Source organism: Ptychodera flava, chromosome 7 (genome assembly GCF_041260155.1).
Source record: "Ptychodera flava strain L36383 chromosome 7, AS_Pfla_20210202, whole genome shotgun sequence".
In the NCBI taxonomy this organism is placed as follows: Eukaryota; Metazoa; Hemichordata; class Enteropneusta; family Ptychoderidae; genus Ptychodera; species Ptychodera flava.
The window spans coordinates 37974042-37988771 of NC_091934.1; the positions used below are offsets into that span (position 1 = coordinate 37974042).

At 35.6% G+C, this 14730-nt stretch overlaps 1 protein-coding gene across 1 annotated transcript; it reads left to right on the top strand.

Annotated features, from left to right (window-relative positions):
- The first annotated feature begins 346 nt into the window (after positions 1-346).
- LOC139137468 (acetylserotonin O-methyltransferase-like) lies at positions 347-14596 on the top strand. Its single transcript, XM_070705588.1, has 6 exons — positions 347-485; positions 971-1097; positions 6463-6643; positions 8299-8616; positions 11837-12103; positions 12835-14596. Exons 2-6 carry the CDS (start codon positions 1026-1028, stop codon positions 13104-13106), a joined length of 1110 nt encoding a protein of 369 aa, XP_070561689.1. The 5' UTR covers positions 347-485; positions 971-1025; the 3' UTR covers positions 13107-14596.
- The last annotated feature ends 134 nt before the right edge of the window (positions 14597-14730 follow it).

Below are 14730 nucleotides of genomic sequence, written 5' to 3' on the forward strand. Positions count from 1 at the left end.
TTGCCGGCAAAAGGTGATTTACAGTTAGTTCACTGTGCAGATAGTAAGCATCTATCCATGGATGGCTCTGTGCCAATCTCTAACCATAGGGTATGCGAATTTTTTCTCGATAAGGAAACTTTAAAGATCAATCCCACAATGCCTTGAGGCCATTTAGGCTTGAAATCGTATGGAAAAAAAGAAATTGTACTCTGTCCGGGTTTGAATGTGTATGGCTGTATTTTTCAAAATCTATGGTACACAATTAGTCACTGAAAAATACGATTTATCTGTAAAATCATGAATGACAAACAAGAGATCAAACTGTCGTTATTCAATAAACGTACAGCCTTTGGGTACAGAGGAACACGCCTCCAGGCACCCGTAAGCCTTTCTCATTGGACCACTGTTTGACCCCAGGATAACCCGAATAACCCGAATAACCCGGGCTTACAGAAAGGTCTGTAGGGTTGTGGACGTCGCTGATATCCATTCCGAAACTGAAGGTAAGGCAGTTTTTTACTTATACGCAGCTCCTTTGAGTCTATAATAGGCCTTCTGAAGAGTTTGGTTGAACACAAGTCTGCATAGTTTGGCACATCTAACCGTAAATGCCTCTAACAGATTCTTGTCAAAAAAGTTGGCATTTTTGATGTCATTTAAGGTCACAACGAGCTTTTGACAATTCCCAATCAAAAGATGACATTAAATTTAAACCAAAGTGACGGAGAGTTTTTGTAGATTCGCCCTCTGGGTAGAAACTCTATTCAAGCACATGTATTTTGAAAATTAGCTTTTCAAGTGTCCACGACAAATTAAATGTGCTAATCGGTCACGAAAATCGGTCACAAAAATCGGTCATGCATGCGGTTCGATCTACAAACAAATAAATACTGTGAAATTATGTGGATACTGCGACCCTTAACTACCCTTCTTCTCATTCAAGATTATGGCCCATAATCCTTTATTTATACCACGTTTTATTCGTTAGCCCACATAAGAGTCAAACAACCCTCTCTTAGCCTGTCCAACACAGTGACGTTAAAATGGACGATCGCAACGTTGACCTGACCGCTGCTGAAGTTTTTGATATTATAACTGGATTTAAAAGATCTCAGGTAAGTAAGCTATTTACTCGTTTTCACAAATTTTGAGACAGAGACATAAATTTTACCCTTCAAATTCAGGACCGAAAACACTTTTCCCACGATTAGTTCAAATTTCCTGTTTTATATCCGACCTTTCGGCTGAGTTCACAAATACCTTCGAAGTGTGAATTAAGGGGGCACATGAAAATGATTAGGGTACGCAGATTCGGAATAGGGCCGTTCACAGTTTACGTCACTGTTCTCTCATTATATCAATATGCAAAAATTTATATTTGTCCGCATTTTTAGATTACGCTTTTGAAAATTAAGCATAACAGCAAGAACAACGAAAATACATCTCAGTGGGCGACTGCTAGTGTAACAATGAATACTAAAAAACATATTCACAATTCAGAGTACAAGCTGTAAAAACAGCCACGCATGCAACATTAATAAAATTTGTCCGCATTTCAAGCTGCGTGTCCGATGTCGCGCGCGTACAGCTATATTTAGTAACAAACCTGTAACCGTGAACAGCGCTATTGTGTTGGACTGAAGGGAGGGGCTTGAAAAAAATAAATCTTGATTTGTTTTGAAGTATCATAATGGACTACAGACGCTATGAATAGACCAACACTGAACAACAGGTCAGAAAAATATAGTTTAACAATATAGCTGCAAGCATGCGATGCCGAGGCCCAAGCAATATATGTTTGTAAAAGAAGTCAAACGTCAAATGTCATTTTGTCACATGTCGTCTTTGCAAAAAAAAAAATACTCCCATTGTTACCCCTGTCAAGCAAAAATCAGACCTTTAGTTTCATTGGCTAGCTCAAAATTAGATATGTGTATAATTAATCAATACAAAGGATGTAGCACTATAAGGTTACCTATATAACCAAATATGAAGAGTATAGCAATTGTAGCTATGTTAAATTTGTCTCGGTGCTGTGTAAAAATCGCCGCGCTGTGTTAAAAAAATCGCCGCGCTGTGTTAAAAGCTCCGCTCTGTGTTAAATTTGTCTCCGCGCTGCGTAAAAATCGCCGCGCTGTGTTAAAAAAATCCGCGCGCTGTATTAAAAGCTCCGCGCTGTGTTAAAAAAATATCCCGGCTGTGTAAAAATCTCCGCGCTGTTTAAAAATATACGCGCTGTGTGAAAATCTCCGCGCTGTGTATTAAAAAATTTATTTCCGCGCTGTGTAAAACCTTTTCAAACGTTTCTCAATGACTCTTTCCACCATTTTCTTTCAAAATCAAGAATAAAAATCAGGGGTCACCGCACAAATTTAGGTACTAGAGAAATAAATGACCAAAAATTTACCGATATTTAACATTAAAAATGGCCACCATCACTGTGCCAACTCTATGGAGAACAATAAAGTTTTGGGGTTTTGGATAAAGTTGATAAAAAACCTGTACCTTTGTTACAGACTAAATTTCTTTGGCGTATTGATATTGTTTTGTAATTTCGGAATCTGTATAAAGGTCAGTGAACGAGACGGCTGAACTTTCCAAGTCTGTGTTAGGGTTAATGATCGTTACGAACTTTCCTTCATCTTGGTTAAAACTCCGTTGTCAGGGACATTCAATGTATTTACGTCATTAATACCTATAGTAAGTATCAAGGATACAGGTAGAAACGTTTACTAGTGACATCTATTGTCAAGGCAGTAGAGTGATTTTGTATCATCAATACCTAAATCCCAGACAGGACCCTGGGACGATTACATAAGGGAAATGTTGTATAACGATGATGTCACCTGTGCAGATTATGTAAAATTTTATATCATCAATGCCCAATGAAAGGAGGTTTAGTAATATATTTCTCAAAGGGAAGGATACTTTAATTATTTTAGCCAATCAAGAAATACTAGTTGATTAGTGATTGGAGGCTTAACTAATTTAATCTAATTAGGATGCTATGATTTCTTTTAAAAAGGAATGATCACCCACTATCTTCATTCGGAGGTAGCTGGGAATCTCTGATGTGTAAACTTTACACTTAAACCACCATCGATTGACATCCAACAACTCTGTGAGTCTCTACTTTGTCAAAGATCTCAAAGTACCTCTCAGCAGTGAGTACACTCCCCAGACCGACGAGATAAAAACATAACACCTTTAACAAGTTCATATAAAACAGCAAATTTCTTGGACGAATGCTTGGAAACCAAAGTGCGAACAGCAAGCAATCAGAAAGGATTTTTCTGCGTATTGTTTAAATATTCAACAAAGGCTGAGCTATTCTCAAATCAACACAGCTAATTTTGTGACATTGACCTGCATGTTGAAGCATCTACACATGAACATCTTGGAACCAATGTGTGAATCTCACGCAAAATCTCCACTGGCCAAGCGGGCCGGCAACTTTAAACAATCGCAGGCCCTGAAGAAAATCAACTGGTCCTATCCTCAGGTCAAATCCAAATATAATGCAGATTTTTTACCCGCTCTAAGGGGGGCCTAGAACATTTGATTACAAAAAATAAAAAGACACCACTTCAACATCCTAACATCAAACTGTTTCGTGCCTTTTAATTCATTTAAAGGAAAGCAAATGATGGTGACTATCAAAACCAAGTTTTGACAACTGGTCTCAGTGCAAAAAAAAACAACATATTATGAAATCAGTGAAAGGTTAAACACAAACACATAAACGGTTTTATTTCTTAAAACAGCCTTTCACAACAAATATTTCTAACATTGAGAAAACGAGCACAAGCGTGAGCTTGAAGTTGAAATAAGCTTATGTCCCGACAAGAGAAAGGTACGCGTCCAGAAGTCCGATCAGGGATGGATAAGTTTTGGCACCACAAACACAAGATCACACGCAAATCGAGTCACTACAATAGTTGACTCTTTCAAAAATGATTCAGGCTTCTTCTCTTTGAGGGAAGATGACTATCATCAAATCCAAAAAGGGAATACAAAACATCTGGGCAACTGATGAAGAGAAAAATACTGAAATGTCGACACCCACGTTAAAAGACGAATCATAAAAATGTATTCTTTACAGGCGACCAAGGCAAATGGCCATCAAGGTCACATCACAATTATGAAGGCGCAATTTTGCACAATGTTTTAAATATCGGACATTTACTTTCTAGTTTCGAAGTTTGGCATCCAAAATATTTCTGTCCTACATAACAATCTATATATCGGGTCTAATATCGATATTAGACGACACAAGAAGGACTTGCCTTCTGTTGCGGCGCGCCAGGTTTGCTAAATTGCCGATATTTTACCTCAGGCTGATAAATATCGGCGATTTTTGGGACCCTAATAATCGATACTAGACAATTCTATAATGACTTTGCCTTGCGTCATGACACGCCGGGTCTGTGAAATCACAGATATTTATTTCATATTTATTGGAACTTGGGACTCTAATATAGATACTGGAATGACTTGCCTTGTGTCTCGGGCACGTCTGGTCTTTGTAAAATTGCCAATGTTTATCTGCGATTTCGGGACTCTAATATCGATTCTGGTCGATTCTTGACTTTCAAATCGCCGGTAAATATCCAATATATATATCAGAGATTTTACCACGGTGACCTCACAGATCTTGACAGGCCCGACTTCCCCAATCCGACTCTTACTTCGATACTAGACGATACCATACTTGTCAGATTGGGGGTAAATATTAGATGTATACCACTATACCACTTGTATCGGAACTTTGGAGGGCAAAATAAACCAAAGTGAGTGTAATTCAATAAAATGACCTGTACCTGCCTGAACTCTGATTATAATATGCTTAACTGGAATCCGGCAATCTGATTGGCTGGAGCCGGGGTTTATATTTTCAACAAGAAGACCTGCGCGCCGCGTAACATTTTTGAGCTCGCGCAAGAGTCGAACGCCAACTTGAGAGCTTAACGCGCCATAATGTCGAACAAGTCTATGGCTTGAGATTGATTTTGATTGTTAAATTTAGTCTAGTGCAGCTTGACGAACCAACAAATGAAGAGTTTCTGTAATCAGTGGAGGCTACGTAACAACAACATAATTTTTAAAAGTTTTTGAGCGTTTTTTGAAGTAAAATTCTTCAAGTTGGATGAAATAATCACCTGAAATAATCACCTCGCTTCGCTCGGTGATTATTTCGCCAAATATGCTAATTTTCACCCAAAAGGTCTTATATCCGCAACCAAATACCCTCGCTTGCTGTTTATAACCTCTAATTATTGCTCATTCCCTAACTTCTTTTGTGAACAAAATCTCTGGCTCGTTACGCATTTCGGCTGATTTTCCAAGGAGTGCTCAAGATTTTCACTCCAGTAGCGTACTTTGACTTCTATTGATATGCTAATAAGGACGTCGCGCGTTCAAACGTGAATAGCGTCACGGCCGGTCAGAGTAAAAATCTTGAATACTCCTTGGAAAATCAGCCGAATTACTGAATTACACTCACTTTGGTTTATTTTGCCGTTCAAAGTTCCGACACAAGTGGTGTGGTCGTAATGGACCCACTTTCGCCGCTAGTTGGCCCGCAGCTATCCGTGGCGGGGTTGACCTTTTGATGACCCGCATAGCGACGCACGTAACCCCGCCAACAGATAGCTGCGTTTCCACCGTAGTGGGGTTGACCTTTTGATGACCCGCATAGCGACGCACGCTACCCCGCCAACAGATATCTGCGTTTCCAAAGCGCGGAGAGATAAGTTTAACACAGCGCGGAGCTTTTTACACAGCACGGAGATAAATTTAACACAGAGCGGAGAATTGTCGTTTTCGTCCACGGTAATACCGACAATCATTCCGTATTGCACTTGATATTTTTACGTGTTTCCTTGAACTTGAGATTTCATTGAGAAAGCCATTGAATTGCACTGTAGGAACAATAAATCTTTACTCACCATGACAACATTAAGGTAGAACGCTACGGGGACAGACATTCGGACTCTCAAACTTTTACAATTCTCTTCTGATATACCACATGTGGGGGTTCATTTTAAAGCTCTTTTCACCGGCTTAGTTTTTTTGAAATTCTATAATTTTTATTTTTCTCCATAGAGTTAACACAGGGATGGCGGCCATTTTGAATTTCTAACATCGGTAAATCTTGGGTAATTTGTTTCTTTAGTACCAAAATTTGCATGGTGACCCCCTATTTTTATTCTCTTTTCACCGGCTTAGTTTTTTTGAAATTCTATAATTTTTATTTTTCTCCATAGAGTTAACACAGGGATGGCGGCCATTTTGAATTTCTAACATCGGTAAATCTTGGGTAATTTGTTTCTTGAGTACCAAAATTTGCATGGTGACCCCCTATTTTTATTCTTGATTTTGAAAGAGAATGATTGAAAGATTCTTTGAGGAAAGTTAGAGCAAAAGTTTAAGTCTTTCACTTTCGAGGTGCATACTACCTTAACATACACATTTTTACAGATCCTGTTCGCGGCCAGCGAGCTTGGCGTCTTTGACGCTCTGGCTGGAGATGGTGAACAGAAGAAGACAGCTAGGCGACTGGCGACTGAACTGTCAACTGATGTTGATGCCATGGAAAGACTTCTAAATAGCTGCGTCAGTCTGCATCTTCTAAGTAAATCTCTCGATCCTGACAAAAATGGTAATCCATTTTAAGCCTATTGAATAGAGCATGTAGCATCAGAGAGAGAGAGAGAGAGAGAGAGAGAGAGAGAGAGAGAGAGAGAGAGAGAGAGAGAGAGAGAGAGAGAGAGAGAGAGAGAGAGAGAGAGAGAGAGAGAGAGAGAGAATTAATGTAGTTAAATTGTCGTTTAACCCAACACAGCGTACTTTGCTCAAAAATCATTTTTTTGAAAATATTCATTCAAGTTTAATTAATTTCCTAACCCAAGATTAAAATATTGGTTGGGTTAACTTTTAGCTTGTCAAGCAATTATAAGTTGCGTGATAAAGAAGTGTCAATTTATGTAAATGTATGCAAATCACCCGATTTCCTCTCTTTTTTCTTCCCTTAATTTCAAGCTTTTTAATCTAACAATTCTCTAACGGTTAATAAGCTCAGAACCCCTGTAAAGTATACATTTTCTGAAAGCCTAGATATACGGGAACATTTTGGTAACCACAGTGTCTCCATTGTTTACATAACTATCACGTGACACGGTAATTTGCATAACCTTTCAAAAAACGGTTTTCCCTATGTTTTGTCTCAATACTTCAAAATATCTGACTCAAACTTGCTGGAATGCAAGCTGTCACAACGCTCTTTAAAAATGTGTCTCAGATTTTTTATATCTTGCTTAGTTTTTTTGGAGCACAATTTTAAAGAAATCAACTACGCTTAAATTCACTGCTCTGGAAGTTTTTCTGGCATAAAAACTGTTGTAGAAGGTTTAAAAAAATTCTGAGACACACTTTTGAAGACCCTTAGGACAGCCTGCACTCATACAAATTTCAGCCACATATCTCAAAGCATTGAAACAAGACATAGGGAAAACCGATTTTTGAAAGGTTAGCAAATTACCTGTCACGTGATAGTTATGTCAACAATGGTGACACTATGGTAACCAAAATGTTCCCCTATATCTAGGCTTTCCGAAAATATACAATTTATGGGGGTTCTGAGCTGCTTAAACACTAGAGAATTGTTGGTTTAACATGGTAAATTTCTTGTCTTGGAACCTTAACTCCACTCTGGCTCTGTCCAATTTTCTGAAATTTTCACAATATGTTCTTTAAATGCTATTAACAAAACGACGATTTTGTTTGGTATTAAAATTCTTACATTATGAATAAGAGGCATTGTAATTTTGCTAATCATGATTTTAATCCCCTTTTTGAGTGTCAGTCTTTCAACCCATGCCATTTTAGAATGAGGATAGATAATACAAAACAAAATAGTCGTTTTTTTCTATATATACTCTTCTTTCAAGTGATATATTAAATTTCAGAAAATAGCGTCAAGTTGTTGACTTAAATTAATATTTATCATTAACACCAAAATTGAGATTTTTAATCCAAATATACACCCAATTAATCCTTCGAGAAAACTACTGCTACCATACTAAACTTAAGAGTCTCTGCTTTTTGAAAATATATAGTATGACGGGGTTTTCGTTTCATCTTCGAGAAATATTGCTTTGAAAAAACTGTTGGCAACATGCGGCTCCACCTTACATGTTAATCAGAGTAATGCACCTATTCAAAGATTTTTCAAAAATAGTTTGAGACTATGGTCTGTCAAAAGATCACCCTGAACTTAAATGTCAACTTTAATGGTTAATCATTCTTTCCTTTTAGCTTTGTACTGGAACACTGAGGCAGCCTCGCAGTATCTCACCGTTGGTGCAAAAACCTCATTGAGGGGATTTGTCCAGCATCAAAAAATAAATTTGTATCCGTTGATGGCAAATCTCGATCACGCTGTGCGAGAAGGAAAAGATCAACTTGCAAGAACCTTTGGTGTCACTAGCAGCGGGCATTTTGAAAAATTTTACGAGGGTGAGGCCGGAGTGGTGAAATTCATCGGCGGAATGCATGGGTTAGCGCTATTAGCGTCCAAGGCTGTTGTATCAACCTTTGACCTTTCTTCATTCAGAGCTGTTTGTGACTTTGGGGGTTGGTATTTCATTATTTTTCCATGTCTTTTTTTCTCATTCATATCAAACTTATCTTTGTTTTATGATTAAAAAAACGCTTTGCTCTTAGTATCGAGCACAGTAAGCACCGTTATTTCCCATGAGGACATCTGCGCACTTATCTATCTATCTATCTATCTATCTATCTATCTATCTATCTATCTATCTATCTATCTATAATATATATCTATATATATATATATATATATATATATATATATATATTATATATATATATATATATATTATATATATATATATATCTAATATTATATATATATATATATATATATATGGTCCTCGTGGGAAATAACAGTACACAGATATTAATTACTTCAAGTGCAAAGTAATGAAATCCTTACTTAAGTTTCATGCATCCTGCAATCCTCAGACAGAGGATTGCAGGATGCATGAAACTTAAGTAACAAATTCATTACCTTATACTTGAAGTAATTTGTGTTTATATATATATTATATATATATATATATATATATATATATATATATATATATATATATATATATATATATATATATATATATATATATATATATGTCTCTGTCTGTCAAGTGGTGTCTCTGTCCGTGTATAATATAATGTAATATCATATCATATCATATCATATCCATATCATATCATACATATCATTATTTCATATATTATCATATTTATCATATATAATATATTATTATAATATATTATATTATATTATATATCATTGCTTAGATATAATATAATATAATATAATATAATATAATATAATATAATATAATATAATATAATATAATATAATATAATAATATATTATTATATAATATATTATATTATATCATTGCTTAGATATAATATAATATAATATAATATAATATAATATAATATAATATAATATAATAGAGTATTATTGAAATGTCGTTTCACAAGTCTAATCGTTCATGATTCTCAGTGTAGCGAGCTATTGACATAATGCCTGAAATGCTAACCTTGTCCAAATACTTGAAGTGACTACTATGATAATCGCAATCATACCAATCCATAATCGAATAACACTAGGTCAAAATTTGTAAGACAATAGTTGTAAACATAGACACAAAACAGCACAGAACAGACAGTAAATAGACGGTACAAACAAAGTCAAATTCATGAAAGAAAGATATATGGACCTCTGGCCAAAAGACCAAGAAGTGATGTCAGGTGTTTCGAAAATAGTAAGCGCATCCTGCCCCACATGTGGCACCCGCCATATATCAATCTGTAAGTCAGATAGGAAGTGGTCACTAACTAAGGCCCAATGTCACCGATGCCATCAGTGATCATTTGTCGAAGAGAGATATTGTATTTATCTACCAGCTTGCGATACCTGCCAAAAAAGCGTTTGAATGTAGAGACAAGTCTTGCTCTGGTGTAACCTTGATTTAACAGTTTGAAAGAGAGATGGCCATGTCTCTCTACAAAATCACCATATGAACTGCATGCTCTTGCATATCGTATAAGCTGGGAAATGTATACCCCATAAACAGGTGAGAGTGGAATATTACTGATGAGGTGTGGAAAATTAATTATACTAAAGTTGAAATCATCTCTCTTGTCATATAGCCTAGTAGAAAGGTGACCATTGGAGTCAAATTCAAGTAAAATGTCCAGATATGAAGCAGAAGAGGCCGTTTCTGTAGTTTCTTTAATCTCCAATTCTGGAGGATAAATCACAGCGAGATATTTACTGAATTCAGAGTTATTCAATGAAATAACATCGTCTATGTATCTAAATGTTAGGTTGAAAGTACGAGCTACAGAGACCTTTTTCTGCTTGATAAGGTTATATCACTTTATATCACCATTTACACCACAATTAGCAGTCACTTAGGCCGCGTTCAAAAAAACTGGTGAGGGGGGGGGGGGCTGGAGGAATCGCGATTGAAATCTTATTTTTTTTAGATCCCCCCTCAATCCCCTCAAAAATTTTCAAGTCCCCCCCTCGATACCCTCAAAAATACAAGACATATGTACAACTTAGATGCCACTTATAAAATGTTTTACAAAATTGACAATACTGGAAGGTTAAAATATTTCATGAAATTAATGTTTTAATCTCAGAAATTTTGGGTGTAATAATGGCAAATTTGATAAAAAATAAAAGATTCCATTTAGTCACACATATTTCCATTTAAATTAGAGTCCTTACTGTTCAAAGTTTTACTTTTGTGTTATTGGTACAATGAGATGTGAAAATTTCATTCACTGCATGAACTTGAAATGAATGGTTTTATATATTGATTTTAAGTGATTTTAGAAAAACTGACTTTTCATCGTACATTTGTATAAGATCAAGTATGGTGACCCATCTTTTTTCTCTAATATTTGATTCTTCTCATATGCCAGAATTCAAATATCCATGGTAACTGTTAGTCCCCTAGTCTTCTATGTGTTGCTCTCTGGCTGGATCTTGTGTACAAGTAGATGTATGTTTCACTGTCAATTGAGTGTCCTATGACCGAAACTCTTCTTAAACTACATCAGAGTCAGAGCTACATGTATCACTGTCACTGCCAGTATGTAGTAGCAGGGCAGTAGTTGTATTAACTTTTTATTTTGACAATATTTTTGTTCAGTTTATACAATTGTGTTCTTGTTCTACTCCTACAGAATGTTGAGCTATCCAGTATTCAGCTTGCCAACACAGCCTACGTGTACCGTGCATTTGCATCATTCAATTATCACCAATATTTAGACAAACGGGCTTTGTTGACAAACTGAATATTGTGTTTTTCAGCAGCATGCTGTAGAGAGACACCAAGAAACTGTGTTTGATACATTGCATAGAAATATTGAAAAATTATCAACAGTTGTAGCTCCTGCCCCATTACAAGGCCAACTTGTTCTACGAAAATTTAATGGCATTCATACATTTTAGACTTTTTCGAGATTAAAGACATAAAATATGACAAAACGGTTCTAGATTTTGTTTAATTATTACTAACATTAGAACCATTGGACGACATCAAAATGTTGGGAGTCAAAATATTTTCAGGTCCCCCCCTATAGGCAGAGCAAAACTTTCAAGTCCCCCCCTCGACTACCCCAAAAATTTCGAATCCCCCCCTGAATTCCTCCAGCCCCCCCCCCTCACCACTTTTTTGAACGCGGCCCTTAGGCATTTTGCCTCGTCTAGACACTTACGTCCGCTATCCTTTATTTTCGTCAGGGGGAAGGGGCGCTCTGGCTTACGAAATGAGCCGAACCTATCCGAGCATGTCGATCAAAGTGCTGGAATTGCCATCGGTTGTCAAGGTATCCAATCATTTTAGACCCGATGATGCTGGAAAGCTGAACGTGGAATTTTTGGCCGGAGACTTTTTTGTGGCTGAGTTGCCGGAGGCAGATCTGTATGTTTTCTCAATGATTTTCCATAGTTGGCAGGATGATAAGACTATTCGACTTCTTCAAAGAGTACATTCTGCATTGAAGCCAGGTACGTTCTGAATCCGATAAAATTTCAAGCTTGAAATAATTTTGTGACACTTTTGATCGCCTTTGTGATTGCAATGTTCAATTTGCCTGGGTTGACGAAAGGGAGACGAAGCGCTTACATGTAAGTAGTAAACACCAGTCAAGGTAAAAGCTCTATCACCATTTCAGTGCTTGTTACCTTTGTTTTTTATTCTACATACAATATCAAACTCATGCGTCTGGTATTATACTTCCTAAAATGATTCGTCTTGTATCGTCTAGTGTTCCTGTCGACAAATGTAGTTTAGCCCGGACCAGATCTCAATTTTATCAGCGACTTGTGAAAACTAAGCACAGTTCATATCGAACACGTGCATTACACATGATCGGCCTAAGCGATATATATATATATATATATATATATATATATATATATATATATATATATATATATATATATATATATATATATATATATATATATATATATATATACAGTTCTGTCTGTCTGAAGATTGCAAGATGCGTGAAAGTTAAGTAATATATGTTATTTTGTATACTACACACACATTTTGTATGTATATATTATTATCCATACATGACACACACACACACACACACACACATATATATATATATATATATATATATATATATATATATATATATATATATATATATATATATATATATTATATATGTGATACTCACTTTGAAGTAGAAATGTTAATATTGGAATTTTGGAATCTGTAGGTGGCGCTATTCTCGTTGTTGAAAGTATGTACAATGATGAGAAAACAGGTCCTGTTCAAGTTGGAGAGAGATGTATGTCGATCCTTGTGGTATGCGAAGGTAAGGAACGGTCACTCAGAGAATACAGACAGTTTTTGGAGAAAACTGGATTCTCCGATTTCAAGGCCAAGTGCACAGACAGTTTACACGGAAATAAGATAATTTTAGCAAGGGCTGGAGAGATGTTAAAGGAAATAGGATGCTTAAGATGTGAAGATAGTGGCAACATGTAGTATAGATAACGCTTCTGATTTAATATGGAGATCTATCCATATTGACTGAGGAGCAAGGCTGGAGAGCTGAAAACAATCTTGGCTGCAATCTCCAAAGATTGCAAGAACTCCGGTAAAGGGCTGGTTGGATAATTCTTTGAGTTGACTCGGCTTTTCCTTCTCGAGCGTTAGCGATAGTAATGGTAAACTTTACTAACCAATCTTTCTATGAAATATTGTAATGAAGGCTCTGATTAAGAGTAGCCTTTTTGTGTTCGAAATTTTCTTTTCACCCATTTAATGCATTTTATTGTGTTTTTGAGGCCTTTGGTGTAATTTTTGCTTTTTGCATGGAAAAATGTGGCAGATATTATAGTGCTTCGTCCAAAAACAGCAATAATACATGGAAGTCGAATTGGCAAGTATAACATTTTCCCAATTAAAAACAAGCTCTATCTCTAGATTTACATATCTTTGATAATTCATGTAAATTTACTTTGCCTGAAGTGAAGTGGCAGGTAAAAGTGCATGTGTGTACAACAAAAATTGAATTTTGGATTTCATCGACAATGTTGATTCTCTATACATGGTCGTCTTTGAGAAAACTAAAAACAATTTTTTCCAATATAAAAAGCAATATCTGTGCATTTATAGATGTTTGATAATTGATATACATATACTTGATTGGGATAGAGTGGTAACAAGTGCATATGTGTACAAGAAATTTGATTTTGGAATTTCATCAACGATGTTCATTCACTATGCTAGGGAGTCTATGACAAAACCGAGAATATTTTCCCAATATATAACATAGACATTGGATAATTGGTATAAATGTACTTTATTAGAATAGGATGGTTATACTTCATATGTGTACAAGACATTTGATTTTAAAATTTTACCGCCAAATGTTCATCAACTATACTAGGGCGTCAATGAGGAAACTGCAAATAATTTTTTCCATTATCAAACTTGCTGTACTTGTGTATATATAGATGTTGGACAATTGACATAGATGTATTTGATTAGAAGAGGATGGTTACAAGTGCATATGTATAAAGAAATTTGATTTTGGATTTTCACAAAAAATGTCCATGCTCAATGACAAAAATTGAGAATAATTTTTCCCACTATAAAATTTGCATTATTTGTGCATAATAGACATTGGATAATTGACATAACTGTACCTGATTAGAATATGGTGATTACAAGTGCGTATGTGTACAAGAAATTTAATTTTGGAATTTCATCACAAAAATTGATTCACTTTACATAGGAGTCTATGAGAAAACTGTATAATTATTTTACAATACTAAACTTAATAAACCTGTTCTTTTATAAGTGTTTGGCGATTGATACAAATGTACTTGATTTAAGTAGGGTATTTGAAAATTCACATGTGGACAAAAATGTGATATTGGAATTTCACCCAAAATTATTATTTCACTTCTCATGGTAGTCTACAGGTAAAGAATTAAATATTTTCCCTAATAAAACTTGTTATATCAGCTATGTGTAAGTATATTTATTTGTATTTACATGTAAGTGTTGTCGAATATTGACTTTTAGCTGTAATAAGTAGCGTGATAAATAGTAATAGTGCTCACAACACGATTGGAACTAAATTGGGATAATTGGATTTTCA